The sequence below is a fragment of the Perna viridis genome, chromosome 7 (genome assembly GCF_037379345.1).
Source record: "Perna viridis isolate PV_CMFRI_1.1 ecotype Kerala chromosome 7, ASM3737934v1, whole genome shotgun sequence".
NCBI lineage: Eukaryota > Metazoa > Mollusca > Bivalvia > Mytilida > Mytilidae > Perna > Perna viridis.
In genome coordinates, this window is record NC_142451.1 from 28,465,360 (window position 1) to 28,483,608 (window position 18,249).

General features: G+C 32.8%; 1 protein-coding gene across 5 annotated transcripts in view; it reads right to left on the reverse strand.

The window, feature by feature from the left end:
• Nucleotides 1-18,249, reverse strand: part of LOC148612156 (GTPase-activating Rap/Ran-GAP domain-like protein 3) — a 216,886-nt gene that overhangs the window by 77,027 nt on the left and 121,610 nt on the right. The window contains exon 1 of one of the 5 annotated variants that reach the window (XM_088593325.1): nucleotides 13,613-14,371. The exons of the other annotated variants lie outside the window; for them this stretch is intronic. Within the exon in view, the coding sequence (XP_088449451.1) occupies nucleotides 13,613-13,812 (200 nt within the window). The 5' untranslated portion in view covers nucleotides 13,813-14,371. Of the gene's footprint in view, nucleotides 1-13,612; nucleotides 14,372-18,249 lie in introns of those variants that run through there. 5 annotated transcript variants of the gene reach the window in all.

Genomic DNA, 18,249 nt, shown 5'->3' on the forward strand with positions numbered 1-18,249 from the left:
AACTTTACACTAAAAGACTATATTTTCACGAGTTATGGCAATATTATGTGTCCGATATGTAGGCGTGTATTGTAGCTATCCCAAATACCATGAATTTATATCGAAAATAACAGACATTCGGTTCATATTGATGTGTATGTCGTAGTTAACATTTTTTTCTATTCACTGTACAATGACAACACGTGTTTCTACATTTCTACTTTATATAAAGTTTCTTTTTGCTACAAGAATGAATTTTAAAAACTGAAATGTATCCCAGAGTCACATGAAATATAATTACAAGAAATATTAAATCGATTTCTTATAGTTAAAAATTGATACTTTTGAGTAACCCATTGGTTTGGTTTGTTTTACAACTTTCTTATTTTCTGATCACTTTCAAAGTTCAAAATGTTTTGGTTTTGACTAATTCTTGTTTACAACTTTTTCAGCTGTTGATTTGAAATTACCCTTTGAAACATGTGTCAAGCATACCGGAATTTGAATTTTAATTTAAATTAGAATTGCCGATTTAAGGTTAATGTCGATGATTATATGCAATACAGAAAAACTAAAAACAAGAGTTAAAATTAAATATCAGTATTAGTAAAAATTAGACAGTAGGTAATATCATGCATGTCAAAAAGCCACCGAACTCTGAAACAGTTACTGATCCAATAATCAGTCTTAGTTTTGGTGTTTTAGAAAAACATAGAACGCTTACCCTACAAGTGGACCTGGTCCATGCTCCCAGTTTTTAGTGAAGTTGCTCTTTTACATTTGTTACTTTTTATGTATCATTTTAGTTATTTTATATTCTTTGTTGTGCTTGTCTGTTTTCCATGTCTGGTCTTTGTCCCTGGATTACATTCTTTTTATTCCCGCAAGAATCTTGGTTCCCTTGATTACTCTTTCATTTGTTTGTGGTGTTTTTTTTTTTAAAGTTATATAGATTGTACATGACATTTGCATTTTACAAGAGTTATCGTTCATGATGTGGTTTTATTCGGTTGATTTTAGTGGGCGGTGAATGTATGATTTTCTAAAAAGTGCAGATCTGCATACAAAAAGGGCAATTTTTATGTAAAATATAGCATATCGGAACTGAAAAGCATTGTTTATTCAGTAGGTTTTTCTACACAATGAATCACTTAAGCATTGGCAGTGTCTGAATTTTATATGGACTTAAGATCTGATGATTTAATTACAGGCGGCAGATGAGTCATGCTTTATGAGTATTTTTGTTAACTTGCATCAAACACGCAACATGTTACTGAATTTGGTTCGATAAGTTATACTTTGTAAAATTAGAGGTAAATATAATGGAAATAATGATTTCGCAATGTACTTTAAAAACTACTTATATTCAATATTGTGTTTTGTAACGTAAACATAAAGGTTGTTGTTCGAGGTAAAACAAGGGATGCGTCGGTACGAGTGATAATAAAAACTCATATGTCATAGAAGGTTCTAACAAAACAAAAAAAAACAATAAAAAAACTACGAGGAGAAAGTGATAGAAAAAATATTTTTACCTGTGTACCACAAGAGGAAATGTGAACATTTATTTTAACAGTACGACTATATAGTTTCAGTTTTGCTAAATAGAATTATTCAATACAAAAGCTTTCTGAATTCGGTTCTTCTAAATTGAAAAAAAGATCATGAAATCAGAGCCATACTGGTGCGTTAATTGTAAGAGTACATTGGATTAAGCATTTAAAGTTTTAAACTTAACTTAAGTTTTCATTTTGAATTGTTTTTGTCAGTTTTTTTTTCAAATGCACACACGTATCAAACTAATTCTACCGCATGGGTGCTTGTAGTCCCAAGTAGTATCATTTATGCTTGCGAGTGCAAGAATGGGAACCACCAGATACACCTAGATACAAATATGTAGTTTTTGTAAGATTCCTCAAACGTGGTAAAAAAATACCTCCAAATCATTTTTTAAATATACCGAAGAAGGTGTTTTCAAAATGCTCGATTTTTTTATCAACAACATATTTGTCCAGTGCGGTGGACGCGTTTGTCAACGAACCGTCAGCATTCCAAGAAGAAAAAATTGTGCTTCTGTATTTGCTGACATTTTTCGTAATTCTTATGATGCTGACGTTATAGCTGGTCTGTTCCAAAAGAATGAACATCGTTTAGTTAGATCCTATAATCCCACTTTCCGTTATAAAGATAACGTATTATCGTTAAACAATCCTAGTTTTGGGGATTTTATTCATCGCATCTAACCCAAAGAACTTGAGATGAATGATACTACAGACATTGAGAAGTCAGCCTGATATATTGACCTACACTTAGAGATTGAATTTTAAGGAAAACTATTGACCAAACTATACAACAAACGCAATTCATTTCGTATTGCCAACTTTCCTTTTATCTATGGCATTATCTCTTCCTCGTTTGTCTACCCCGGACTTGACTTTTTATGAGCAACTCGGTGGGTGTTTCTAGAAAAGCAGAGGACGCTTACCCTACCGGTGCACCTGGTTCATGCTCCCAGTTTTTAGTGGAGTCCGAGTTGCTCATTTACTTTTGTTACTTTGTATGTATGATTTTAGTTACTTTATGTTCTTTGTTGTGTATGTCTGTTCTCCATGTCTGGTCTTTGTCCCTGGATTACATTCTTTTGATTACCGCTATAACCTTGGTTCTCTTGATTACTCCTTCAGCACCTGCGTTTGGAGTTTTCATATCACAACTCATACGCTATGCCAGAGGCTGCCGTAAATAAGCTGACTTTTTGTAATTTTTGTAACTTCTTACAATTAAGCATCTGTAACAGGGCTATGTCCTTTGCGGAACTTGAAAAACAAGAACTAACTTCAGCAGATAAAAATATTTTCATCAAATTTGTAAAGCACTCAGGAAAGACAAATATAATGTATGAAATTATCATAATTTATTTAATATATACGAGAGACAATCTTATGGTAATAGTGCAGTCTACTGTAAGATAATGCATTCTGATATTAAGATACTGTTTGCGATCTTCATTATGAAACACTAGTTACTGTCTGTATTGTCAACATTTTGACATAACACAAGAAATATTATATATGTATGAATATGCTTTAGTCTTAAAAGCATTAAAAATTATCAATGTAACTACACTCCCATATATGATGCAATGATTTGTAAGGTTTTGCTCTTCGGAACATATTTCAATCAAGCAATAACTGATTATTCAATTAAAGTCTGAAAGTTGTTTTATACTTTATTGGAGATCGACTCAGTGATTTACTCAAATTTCGTTTGACACGCGAAGTGCTTCGTCTGGATTGTTATATTAAATTTAGTCAATTTGGTTAAAATCATTATTTCTGAAAAGATCAGTATCCCATAAGCGACTAAAGTTTCAATGTGAAGCATACATTTCATTATTTTTTCAATTCAAACTCTAAAAATAACGTAGTAATTCTAGAAATAGGAGACGAAATAGCATTTTTGTTATTAACCGACATTTTAATATGTATAAAGATTATCATTCTTGTTTCGAGTGAAAATTCTTACACTAAGTATACTAAACAATCATTTGGATTTTAAACAACGGATAGAATCAAAATGGCGAACAGCGAATAATTTTTAATTTCCAAGTTGATTGAGATAAAGGGTTATAAAAACCTCACAAATGGTTTAAAATTTGTATCAATTTTACGAATATCATACCATTGTAAATAAGGTGTTGTAGCCAAAGTAATATATCCCCGTATTATTACCGAACAGCAATACTGTACATTGTAAATTTGCAAAAAAGGTATATCTGTAATATTGATTGCTAACAGATTAATACAGATTTTACAATCCCACACTCAGTCAATTTAAACCAACGTCAATACTGATTTTTCAAATTTATAAATGCTCAAGGTTGTATTTCAAGAAGTTTTACGGTTAACATAAACAAATGTTTAATCACCATGGTATGGACATCATTTCAAAGTTCAAAGTTCAAAAACTTGATCTAAAGTCGGTATATGTAAGAAAAATCAAGGAAACCAAGGTTATAGCCTATTTGTTAGCGTTCTGAAAAAAAGTCTGCGTAGTTTCGGCAAGCTCTGGCATAACGTATGAGTTGTGATATGAACACACCATACGCTTGTGTTGTAATGTAAAACATTACAACACAAGCTCTAATGAGATTTTAAAACCAAGATATATAATAGTAATAAAAATACAAATAAAACACACAAGACATACCGCATTAAAATGCATGCAAAGCAGCAAAGCAAGCAATTAAAAATGGCAACAATTCAAAAGACAGATCATATATGGCTATGTCACACAATGTTCTGCCCTTCAATTACATATATGCAAACTCTAAAATGAGCTTTAACTATAATAAAATAATGCTAAAGGAAAAACAGCTAGCAATAGGCAAAACCATTTTTTTAACTGATGATAGCACTTTGTGATCAAATGTGTTCACAATGGTGTAGTTTTGACAACTCGGTGTGTGTTTCTGAAATAGCGGAGGACGCATACCTTGTCGCAAGCTTTCAAAGTGTTTCAGTATATGTAACACATCATATTTACATACGTGTATATTATTGAGAATCATATACAATTAGAACCGAATGTCTTTTTTTAAACCACTCCACACTTTCCATCGTTATTTTACGTAAATCATAATTATAATTCAAAAGAAAGTCCATGTGAACTTTTTGTACTATATCAAAATCTATACCCACTATCAAGCAAATAAATGAACACCCTTTAAATTGATATATGCACGAACATTATTTCTAATGTTTTTAAGACGTCAGCTCAAAATTTCGTTGCTTTTAGTGATAGTGTCATTCGCGCTGTATAAGTTTCACGACTTTCAGGCTTCTCAGCTCTTACGCAATTAATATATTGTAACATGACAGTAAATCATCATTTATTTCACCATTAGACACAAAGATCTTTTCGGAATCAAATTGATTTGATGAAGTAACAATGATCGATCATCTTGGATTGTCCTATGACGGTATAATTGAATTAACGTCCAGACAGTATGTTACACTACATTGGAAAATTTTCAGCACAGTCTTGTTCAAGATAGCGTTAGAGACCTCTTCAATCTTTGTTTTACAAGAAAACTTGATTTGATCACAAGAAATTCTGGATAATTTGCTTTAACTTTGTTATTATGAAAAACGTATACAAGGCGTTTACAAGTCATGGGGTTTTTGGTTACATACTTGGTGAAAATCTGTGACAACTGATTAACCAAGAAGTGTTTTGTACTCAATTGAATACAAAATATGGAGTTCGACCTAACACTAACATTCAGTTAAAATTGTATTTGTTGATTTTTAAGTACTTAAAGTAATATGATAAAATGTCGTATTAAACTCGATTTTGTACATTTACATTCAAACTTAATATACAAAGTTTAATTAAAGAATTAAAGATGTAGAAATGAATTATTGAATCACACACACACACACACAGAGAGAGAGAGAAACCGATAATAGCAGAATTTTACCTTAACAATCAATTGTGTGACTAGCCTTTGAAATTCCCGTTTGCACTAGCCAATTTATCTGAGGATCTTAATTTATATTTTTTGCATTACAAATGTCGATGTATATGTGTAAAACTATGTATAAAACGTTAACAAATGAGTTCTGAAATGGATAAAATTTGCATTCATTATGAGAAGCGTTTCTGTGAATAAGACCGAACCAGTATTATTTCTTCCACAATTGTTTTTAACACACACAAACATATTTTGGTTGAAAGAAATTCACATTTTTAAGTTTCATATAACTTTACATGTAATGTAAATAATATTCGTTATAATATAAAATGTATTATCGTTTCAGCGTGGTTAAACATGATTTAATAAATGTTTTGTCTCAATATGTAAAACGAACAAATTTAAAGAAAAATAGAGTTTTGTGTGCAAGTAGTAATATGTGAGTTCATTTTAGATTGCGTAATGAAATTTCATTGCAAAATTATTCCAGGATTTATAACCATCACTTAAACACGAATAAATAAGACTGGAGTCAATAATTTCATTTAAGATTTAATATCAACTTGGAACACAAACTCAATTATTAACATCATTTCATAAATTCGATTTACAAGGATAGAAATCAATTATCTTTCGTTTCCATCGGAAATAACATATTTTAAATTGGATAAGAAAAACACGAGAATTTACAGCCTGACATTTATATGTTTAAAACGCATAGTGTTTAAAGAGGTATTGATGGCATTGCATGAAACTCAATGTTTTCTTGTAAACAAAATATTGATTGAAAGCAAATAACACCAAGTTTAGGACTTATGAACATTATTCTCACACCACAAAATAAAAGACTATAAATAGTTTAAAGCTGTTAGTTAAAACAGAAATAGGGATCCCACCTAGGGGTGCAACATGTAAATGCACAAGGAAATGTTGATACTTGTGCTTTCGTTTATCCTGGTTCCCGGGACTACGTTCCAGTTATTGTATATGTGTAACATACTGCAATTGCGATCGGGAACCAGTCCAGCTTTCGTTTTACTTGTTAACTTATCATTCTACCGTTTGCCCAAGTTCGTTTCATATTTAAAAACAACATATGGAAATAATATCTTGAAAGTGACCCTTTACAAGTTTTTTCTTTTGTTTTCTTGTAAATTATGTGTAATACATGTGGCATATGTTCTTAAAAGACTAAAAGACTAAAAGTGTCCATTGATATTAGTACTCTTATAATAGCGGAGCAATAAAACATGAAATATGTGACTTTAGGGAGTTTCACTTAGGTTGTAAACTAATCGGGAATAGTACTCAATTTAAGTTAACTTACATGTATTATACCAAATTTGAAAGAAGATATTTGGATGATTCACAGGGTATGTAAGTCTCGCCATGTGATCCCGTGATTTCAAGAAATCCTAGTCTACCGTTCAAAAACATGGAGATTGTCATTTAGAAAGCTTTGAGTTCAGTGTTAAAGGCAAACATATTTTTTGTGTAACAAAAATACCGATAAAAATGACAAATATCTATTTCTACATGATAAAAGTGTTAAGAAAAAACACGAAATAGAAGATTTTGCATTATTATACAGCGTTTCGAGTAAGCGGAAATAAACAATAAAATGCAAATCGGTCTTCGGTTTTCTATACGTTCTACATCAGAAATTTCGGTAAAGAAAATGAAATTAGAATGTGACTTACATACCCTATAGAAACGCCAGGAATGAAAGTTCGTAAACCTTGATTGACCATTTTTATTCTCAGAAGATGTACAAATTGTATCAGCCAGACAAACCAAAATGGCAAAAGCTCTAAAAGACAAATATAAAATGTGTACAACAATGTAAAAATATAAAGAAGAAAAATAAGTTCCCATAATTTTCACCTGAAGAAAGCACCTTTTCAGCGTAAAAGCATAATTGAGAAATATACTTTTTGATTGAATTAACGTGAAATTCATGTGCAGAACGCCTAAATGCAAAATTGTTTTGTGACAATAACAAAAAATTATAAAGAATAGACGTGAATTTAACATTTTACATGAAACATAGTGCACTTGACTTTTCACATAAACAATATTTCTCTTTGTACACCATCATACATGTATCTATTTTTTTCTATAACATGTATACGAGTAGTCGATACATGTATACATGTATGTGTTTCTTATTATTATAATTATAAAATTCCCCTTTAATTAATTTATTCTCCTTTTTTAATTTTCGAGAAAAAATACAACATCGGTTTATAAACTTTAGACTTCTTTTCTTCATAAGGCTCAAACACACTATATTAAATCTCAATTGCCCGGAGCCTCATGAAATATCCACTGTCCATTGCCTCATTATAAAATATCTACTCCTTTTATAAATTTTCAATTCCCAAAAGATTCTCCTTTTCAACATTCTATTTGTTTATTTATTTTATTATTTTTAATAATATTTATTGTATATTTTATTTTTTTATTATCAATTAAACAAAACATTTTTTATATTCATATCAATTTAAATCATTAATCATTCAATTGAATATCATTTTAAGAAAAATTAAAACATTTTTCAAACCTAAATTTCAATCTTTTTAATCCCCATTTCCCAATTTCCAAATTTGAAATCATCCATTCCAAACATTACATAAAGTAGGGGTCTGCTTAAGTCAATGCAAATATGTTGATAAAATCTGGCTCCAGAAATTACCACTAACAAAAAATTTGCATCATTAGCCAATATATGCGGGGTTTTCACAAAACCATACAATCATTCAAAAGACTGAAGCTCGTACACTACCCTTACGAGTGCAACCATTTGCACTTCACAGAATACTTTCAAATTTAGTAAAAGCAGGTTTTTTGCCATTTGCTTCCTTGGTATACAGTGTTCTGACAGCGCTTTTGATCCTTTGACCTTATGAATATTCATGTCTTTTTAGATGATTTATTTGTCTGTAAAAGTTAACGTCCTGACCTATCTTACAGGAGAAACATATTTCACATTTGACCAGAAAATGTACTTGGCATGCTATTCAAATTTTGGTACGCAGAACAGGAAGTGACGTTTCACTAAAGTTCAATTCAATGTAACAATATCGACTTGTACTTTAAAGTAAGTGAACTAATTAATGTCTTTGAAACGTTGGTGACATCCTATTTGATTTTCATATTAATTTGAAAGATGTTCATTTAACGTTATGCTAGAAGGAAACTAACAATTTGAAAAGATTGGAGTTGAAAGTTTCTAAGAACTGTTACTGAAGACAGTTAATTAAGCTTACTTTTCACTCCTCGGAGATGATTTTATGATTTAGTTGCGTCCTAGATGTCATACAACAGGCATGGAAATGACACTTAATTAAGCAGACAGTGTAAATAATTAACACATGTGAAATTGGTTAAAGTCTCTAGCTGAAAGATTGTTTATCGAATTCATCGGTGAACTCGAATGTTTTGCAAAATGCCAAACGCATGAAAGGACGCATAAAGTCTAGTTCTTTCTGTGTTTGGCCACCTTATATCAATACAAGAAAAAAACGAGGCTGATATGTAAAGGGGAATGACCAAATTACCGAACTGATCAAGTAGGGGTAATACCAATAGTTAAAATGAAAATTCGTTTAACGAATGGCAATATAAACGGAGAAACTGAAAAATTGGAAATCACTGATATGGGCTTGATGTGATGCAAGGCTTTCTGATGGAAATATTATGCGGTGAATTGTTCCGGTATATGACAATTGCCAATGGTCTAAAATGTAAAAAATGTATTACTGCAAGATCAATATTATTGCAAGATAATGTACGCTGTTTTAATTGTTTGATGTCAAAAATACTTTGGCTTTCCTTATACTTATAACAGCGGTTTTAGCCTCATCATTTTGTCAATAGTATCGTTATTTATATGATTAAAAATGATATATTGAGTGTCAGTATGACAAACGACCCCTATCTTTTATATATCACCGGAAAGGTCCGTCAGCGATCAAAAAATGGCGTGTACACATGCATCTTGGAAAAGCCAGGAACTGCTCACCCATCTGGAGCAACTAAGTTCAACTCTAGTTTTTAGCAAGACCCGTTTACCTCGTTTTGGTACATTGTACGTGTGTTTTGCAAGCTTTCTTTGTGTTGAAGTGACTTACTCTGCATCAGTTCTCTTTTCTAATGTTCCTAACTTTGTTTTGTTCACCAGTACTGTCACTCATTCGGCATTTCAGTTTTTCCTAACGCTCGACAGTATTTTTCACATTTGGAAAAAAGTGCAAAACTACATGTGGGCTTAAACTTGGAATTGTCACTCATTCGGTATTTCAGCTTTTCTTAAGTGTTGTCCACATTTAGAAGAAGGTGCAAAACTACACGTGGTCTTAAACTTAGAACTAAGTTGCGCGGAACGAGTAAAAAAAACGAAGACTTTCTCACATGAGAGGAAGAAATCCTAGACCGTTAATAATGTAAGAATTTGTGTCTTCAGTTTTACAGCCAAAGATGTGGAATTACAATAAGGGTTAAGAGTAATTTGCATAAAATATGTGTCGTATTACGGAGTGCCGATTAACCACGTGCGATTAACAGTTGTATAGTAATTAATTCTTTTTTTTTGTATAATTTGAATATATCAACATAAATTGTCATACAGAGATGTGGGCCTAAGTACAAAAAGTTGAATTTTTAATTTATTCATTGGTCCTCTGAACTTTACTGGGCTTCTTTTACGTAGTGTGTTGCGATTGACTGATTTACCCATGACAGACACGGTCTGAATACATTTATGTTATTGGACAATTTACTACCGAAAAATTCCCAACGATGTTAGAACTGTCAAATTTGCGATGCAAATTTTTGGTCGTTCCCTCCGCGGGACTCGAAGTTGTACCGCTGTGACATCTATGGCAACACCGCCTGCACCATAGACCACTCGGCCAGCTCGCCTGCACAAAGTCCAGCGCCCTAGACCACTCGGCCAGCTCGCCTGCACAGAGTACATAGCCTAGCTGGCCGAGTTCGAGTCCTGCGGAGGGAACGACCAATAATTTGCATCGCAAATTTGGCAGTTCTAACATCGTTTGGATTTTTCAGACCTTTCTGTAAGTTTATGTTATCTTCCCTGTATCAATTTGATCCGATTTATTTTATTTTATTTTATTTATTTTATTTATTTTAAAACAAATTGAGTCCAACGATGAATGAGTAAGAAACTACATATAAATATCTACAACTAATCTTTGTAGGTGTTACCAATAGTCTGTCAGATGCGCAAAAAATATAGTTAATTTCCAACATGCAGATATAAAATAAAATAAACGAAGCAAAACAAATCATCTTTCTATTATTTACAAATTCAGAATATAAAATAACATAAATTAATTAAAATAGCAAATCATATAAAATGCTTTTTTTTTTTTTTTTTTTTATAGATGTATGGATTGATTGAATATTGTTGACCACTTTGAGTTTAGATCGAAAACAAATTTTGGTGAAGTTAAAACGTTGAATTTAAAGATACAACTTATCCACGTGTATCAATCTGTACGAAGAATAAAACGAATTTTACAGGTGTATAAAAACAAATTTTCAACAAACTTCAGGATTTCATTATCAGGTACGTTGTCAGGGACGAATACCTGGGTAAGAACATGCAATGTGTACTAAAACACGCATCTGTTGTTGAAATTGACCGAATCGCATAGTGAAAATCACCCAGGTCAGCAAAAACAATGTCTCACTTATGCCATAGCCTATATACAAGGTCGGATTCATAGTAAGCGGACCTAGCGTACGCCCTCCCCCCTCCCTAAAATTTGGAAAAATCTTTTTTTTTTTTACAAATACTAGGATCCAAAGTTTTCTTTCTCCGCTTCACTTGGCATTTGACAAACCAGGACTTATATGGTCTCGAAATAAAAGTGAGTTGGTGGTCTTTTTACATGCATGAATCATCTCCGGTCTGATATTTTTGTATAAAGACTTCTACTTTAAGTAAAATACATACAGGAAAGCACTTAACGAAATGTCGAAGTGTGTCAAGTCAATAAAGTAGTACTCTAGCCTCTATATCATTTCTTGAAGGTTTTCTTTTTGACATTTTAAGCGTACATTCAACGACCTCTTTACGTATAAGTAATAGCGCATCGAACCTGTGTAATCAAGCTGACTCGCAAGAAGTTAAAACTACAAGAAGCAAAGATTCATCTTTTTTTTCATACTTATATAAATCTACAACTAATACAACACGTCAATTCATAAGTTTTTACAGAGTTTGATACGTTTTGTTCCTTTTTGTCGTTCCAAATACAAATACGAATACATGTATACATGTACATATATATATTTTAAATATGACATTTTAAGGTAACGCTATTTATGTTGCAAGAACAATGGAATAATTATATAGCTAACTCGAAACATTCGAAGTTTCGCAATCAATCTACACAAGTCTAATCAAGAAATAAAAGATTTTTACCGTCAAAACTCTGACTTTTTCAATTGGTACATAAGTACTTAAGGATATATCTGTAGACATAATATGAATATGTGGACCCACTTTACATGTAAGCCCGTACAGGTTGGGTTGAAATAAAAGTTTGCATGCACCAATAAAGATATATTTTCAGGTATAAGAAAGATTCAGTGCAGATGTACGCTTGTTAGCATTTTCAATCGATAAAAGAACTAACAGCTTTTAGTAAAAAAGACGTAAGAATTGATCTGAGACTAATACGAGTTGTATGTACCAAGCCTAAATGCCATTGACACAACAACTCACCATCTGATAGTTCCTTGGTATATGATATGCACTTGCACAATATAATTTAAGCATGTGGTTTTATTAAAGTGCTAAGTCATTGAGTCTCAACAAGCACCAAATTGACACTTATTTTCATAACATATAAAACAACAGGCTCTCGATCTTTCCTCCATAGCAGTTGGGCAAATGTTGAATCTAAAATACTTGACGTATATTCTACATTCAGAATACAGCATGGTGATAAATATTATTAAAGAATACATTTCTGACTTTCTTCTCGTTAATTGCCCGAAAATGGTAAAATGCGGTGCAATTTGTCTTATCTGATTACTTCAAGAAAGACGTTTTTTTTTCATTTTGTGTGTGTGTTTTTTGTTTTTGTTTTTGTTATGGTTTGTTTGTTTTTTTTTTTTTTTTTTTGGGGGGAGGGGGGGTGGGGGGCTGGTTTGCATTGGTTTACAAATGGATTAAACTTAATATACCAAGGTTCGAATTCAAGGGATGCAGCTTGTGTCTTTTCTTGGACGTACGAGAGATTAATTGCTAGTCATTTCTATTATGCTATAGTCAACATTCGCTTAAGGTTTTATCTGACGCCACTTCAAACGATCCAAACCTGGTAGTATTGATGACGGGAGGAAAAAACTCGGAATCAATTATGACACACCAGGATTTACATTATATGGTATTTCCGGATCAAATATCTGCACCCGTAAACTAAAGATAAAATATTAAATTGTGCTGCACATGTACAAATACATCTATATGTAAATTGTATATTGTATATAAATTGTATATATGTACACACAAATGTATATACAGTCGCAAGTAACGGAAAAGTCGAAGAAAAGCTATAGGCATATGTACATTTGTAACAATTTCAATGAGTTTGCCTCGTCAGTAATTTTTTTTCTTTAGTCATTCCTTTTTATCAATGTCACACTATTGATCAGTGAAAGAGTCGAAAGAGAATAAAGTCATACAGCCGTACGGTTCTTTGTTTTTTCAGGTTGTTTTTAATTTATGATATCCATTTATCACCACACACTGTAAAATGTTTCGAGAGTAGAATGTGTGTGAGCTTATTTTTAGAGGTTGTTGCAAGTTTCATTATACTAATAAATTGAAGTATATTGGGATTTGCAGAGTGTACAGTATAATGAAAGTGTTTTTTTTTAACCACAGGAAAGAAAAGGTTCGATTTCTTAACAGTCCTTAACGATCAGTAAATTTGATTTATATGAGGATCAAATTTGAAATGAAGGAGGGAACAAGAACTATAGTTAACGTTGGTCAGGGATATAAATACACGTAAAAACATCGAAGATTTTAAAAAAATACATATTATCCCTATATCCTTATCGAATATATTTAGTTTTATAGCATCCTACCTATAATTAATTTGGGTTTTCCCTTACCTCAAATCAGGACAGCACGGCAAAGAACGAACTGCCCTTAATGGCCTGTGAGGTGACAATGGTAGTCCTTTCTGATCAAGAATTTTACGAGCCAGTGAATGCTCTGTTTTTGTCGATGAAAACGTTCGTTTGAATCTTTCATGGATATTCATTTCCTTTATGGGTGACCTTGCAATAAAATTCCTTCTGAACGATGACATTTTTTGGTCGAATTATTGAGTTAATTTTTTTAACATCAATCTCACTTCCTCATACAAATTCTTGAATTTAATATTTTTGATTCGTTGAATCTCGTGTTTAGTGTTCTAACTAATCCGATATAAGTAAAAATCAAAGTTTAAGACAGAAATACATGTACACGTATACACTCCACAAAAAATATCATAGACAGAAAATATTTTAGTAGCCACAGCACGAAACAAAACATTAATATCAATAATGTTCATAAGTATCCAAATTGAGACGTTAGTATGTACTGTGTAAGGACACGATATACTCACAGGAAGTAGGCATCAAAATTTAAAACTGATACGATCAGAAATGAGCTAATAGGATATTGTAACCATCATTTTAGCCGTAATACTACCTTCCCAATTCACTAGCGAATAATTAGCGCATTTTTATATGCAGTAAGACTGAGTGTCGTAAACTCTTTAGTTAAACCTTAATTGATAAACGAGATATTAATTAGGTCTAGACATTATTTCTTCCTGATTAGCGCATGTGGCCAACTGTCGATTCCATGCGATATTCCTTTGTGATAAACCAATAATCAGATAATCTAGACTCCAAACCATGGACAGATAGAATTACACGTAGCTACTTTTGACTAGTACATTTATATGAACATTCATAATAATTAGAACACTAACTCTTTTGATATGAAGTATATATATGTAGAAGCTACATTAAACGGTTTTGTACCGTATTCGAATTGATTTCAACTCAATACACATGATTTAAGACCTAATTTGAATAAAAAGGTCTTGAAAACTGTCAAATGCATACGCAATACGCATCATCAAATTCTAGTCCGTGTTAAGAACTTGTCAATAGCATCCGAACGATCGATTTCATAAAGGTTTAATCGTAAATATAAAGTCCCTAGTTCACATTTTCATCGTTAACTACAAGTATAATTTCATATTAGTCCTTACTTAAAATAGTCCAACATACCAATATGCCGAACACGTTCAAACGCATCCGATCAAAATTTCAACCCACAATTTATATGCCAAATTGAATTCATTCACCCACAAATCTATACGTTATTAATCCAATATTTCCACCTGCTTAAAACGTCATACAACCGCTCCCAGGCTATCTTGTACTAATTTTAAGGACCACTATATTTGTAACGACTACCATGGTAAAACAGGAATGTAAGAGATAAGCTCTAATATTTCTGTTTATAGAGCTGTAGGGAGTTTGATAATGAAATCAATGGTTCCATTTTTGCCAATATTTCATCCTTAGGGAAACTGCAGCATTAATGCATATTGTTATTCGTAGCCATATACAGTACATGTAGCCAGACATCGAATACATGTATATGTTTGTTAAGTGTAAGCACTAATGTTGATGTTCGCCCTTGTTGATTTTTTTTTCTAAAGGTAAAACAAAATACCTCAGACAAAAATGTTGTAAATTTCACGTATTCTAGATATAAGATGTGCGTTGATAATGCCATGAACAACAAATTACTATTATCTTTTTTTTCTGTTTCTTTACAACTAAGTAAGCCCTGTGAAGGTCCGGGTGTTAAAATAATAGGCCTGCAGCAGCGCTAAGCTTGTCGTAAAATAGTGCTCAAAACCCTAGTCGGGGGTTAGGGCGCTCTGCCCACAGAGCAACTGCGATGTGTGCCCCAGGTGGTGGAATGGGGTACCCCTGGCGTGTTAAATGCTGGGGTTGTCAGGCTATAATACGGAAAACCTGACCGCAAACCATAGTGGTGCACCGTGTTTGGAAAGATGCCACGTTCCTCGCACGTTAAAGAACCCTACTGTGGTATTCTCCCGGAGTAGGAACCATGGGGCTCCGCCACAGGGGGCTAAATTGCCCGACCCTACCCACCTCTCCCTTTTTCCAGTGGCAATCAAAATTTGTCGACCCCATTGTCCTTGTGTCCCATCCCTTTTTTCATTTCATCATTTCATGTTCATCGTCTGAATATAGCTTAAATATTGCTGCTCGGACATTAAACCCCAACAAACAAACAAACAAACAAACAAGTAAGTAAGTATTTGAATGTATGCAATAATTGCCTTGCGGATTTGTGGGTATTGGTTTCGTTTCAAATTTGCCCGCGACTTGTTAAAATTTGTGAAAAATAATAGAAAGTCAGGTGGTCAGATAGTATGTCATTTTTACGACCAATTGTCAAATGTAATATAATGTCGATCAATTACGTGATTTTTTTTTCAGGTTATTTACGCTATCTATAACAATTGTTATAATCATGCACGTTGGATGGGTACAACTTGTAAATGGATTGAATATAGATCCTCAGTATAAATACTCTAGACATGGTATGGACACTCTCCTTTAAACATTTTGGTTATGCGAGTAATTTCCTTTTTCACAGGAGAATGTAAAAATATCAACCGAGATAAACGTAGATATTGCGTGAGAACCTCATAGATGGAATTTCAAGGTATTTTCCATTCTAATGCTAGTAGTAAGAAAATCTTGGATTTTATCGTGTCGAATTGCTTTTTCTTACCTTGTAGTATAAACTGTAATATTAATCTCAACTTCTGTTGAAACTGCGTGTTTGTGGAAGATAGTTTCAAATTTAAAAAAAATGTCAGATGAATAGAAAATATGGTAATTATCGATTTTTTGTTGTCCAACATTAGCTCGGGCATCTGGTAAAATGAAATTGGTTTTTAGTAAACCTTTTTATCTTGTTAGATCTCTAAAACTCTTTGATAATGGCTAATACATGTACTTTAATTTTTTATATATATAAGGCATGAAAATAGTGATTTATGTAGAACCCGAAAGAAAGAAGGAAATAAAACTATTTTTAAAGAGGAACTGAATTGTACATAAACACTGAGCACGGACCAGTTGAAGCGGTAAGGTAAGCACCCATACTTTACAAAGATTATCTAACCAAAATGTAGATGTTGAAGAAAAAGAACAAATTTGCTTCTATATTCTTACATCAATATCAACTTCAAAAATGTACAATGATTTAACAGAATTATCACAATCACAACTTGTTTGCAGTGTTACGAGATCTTAGAATTGCCTAGACAACATTTACAAACAATTCGCTTTAATCCTATCAATTTCATAAGGTGTTAATTTTTAATCAATGTGATATACGCACAACTCGCCATCCAGGAGCCCTCTGATCTACAATAATTGATAAAAAGCTAATATCGTGTCGCTAAATCGCCCTGGTATATCCTACCATGCAAAACATATTACCGCTGAAATTGTTTTTTGCAGTATTCTAAACCTCTGCCGATAATATTGCTACGTAATCTAATTCATCAGATTGCTATTATCACAACATGTCATTCGTCCAATATTGTTTGTACAATTGCAGTACTAGATATCATCGACGTTCCGATTCTCATTGTTTTTCCTTCGTAAATTCTACTTCATTTAAATTAAAGGATAATAGAAAAGGGAACAGATATGGTAAAAGAGTAATCAAGGGAACCAAGGTTATAGCGGTAATCAAAAGAATATAATCCAGGGACAAAGACCAGACATGGAAAACAGACACACACAACAAAGAACATAAAGAAACTAAAATCATACATACAAAGTAACAAAAGTAAATGAGCAACTCGGACTCCACTAAAAACTGGGAGCATGGACCAGGTGCACCGGTAGGGTAAGCGTCTTCTGCTTTTCTAGAAACACCCGCCGAGTTGCTCATAAAAAGTCAAGTCCGGGGTAGACAAACGAGGAAAGGTAAACTATGACCCGTTGAATAAATCAGTTTTCATGATGCTGATGGATACATCATAACGATCCATGAGTTCATGATGACGACCATACAACTTCTGTAGTGATGACTTCAATCTTGTAGCAACATAACCTTGTTCCAGAAGCCTATTTGTTAGAGTTCTAGCGCGATACAAAAAGTCTGCGTAGTTTCGGCAAGCTCTGGCATAACGTATGAGTTGTGATATGAACACTCCATACGCAGGAGCCGAAGGGATGTTGCCACAGATGAAAGGAAAGTTGACAATTCTGAATGAAAAGTCATCACGTTTGTCGTAAAGTTTGGTCAATAGTTTTCCTTTACTATCGATTTCTAAGTGAAGGTCAAGATATGAGGCGGACCACACAGTGTCTGTAGTATCCTTTATCTCAAGTTCTTTTGGGTAGATGCGATGTATCAAATCCCCGAAATTAGGATTGTTTAAAGATAATACGTCATCTATATAGCGGAAACTGAAATTGAAGGATCTAGCCAAACGATATTATGTCTTTCTGATCAAATCAGCTATAAAGTCAGCCTCATAAGAGTGCAGAAATAGGTCAGCAAGTAAAGGAGCACAATTTGTTCCTATTGGAATGCCGACCGTTTGTTGAAAAACACGTCCACCACACTGGACAAATATGTTGTCGATTAAAAATTCCAGCATTTTGTAAACATCTTCCTCTGT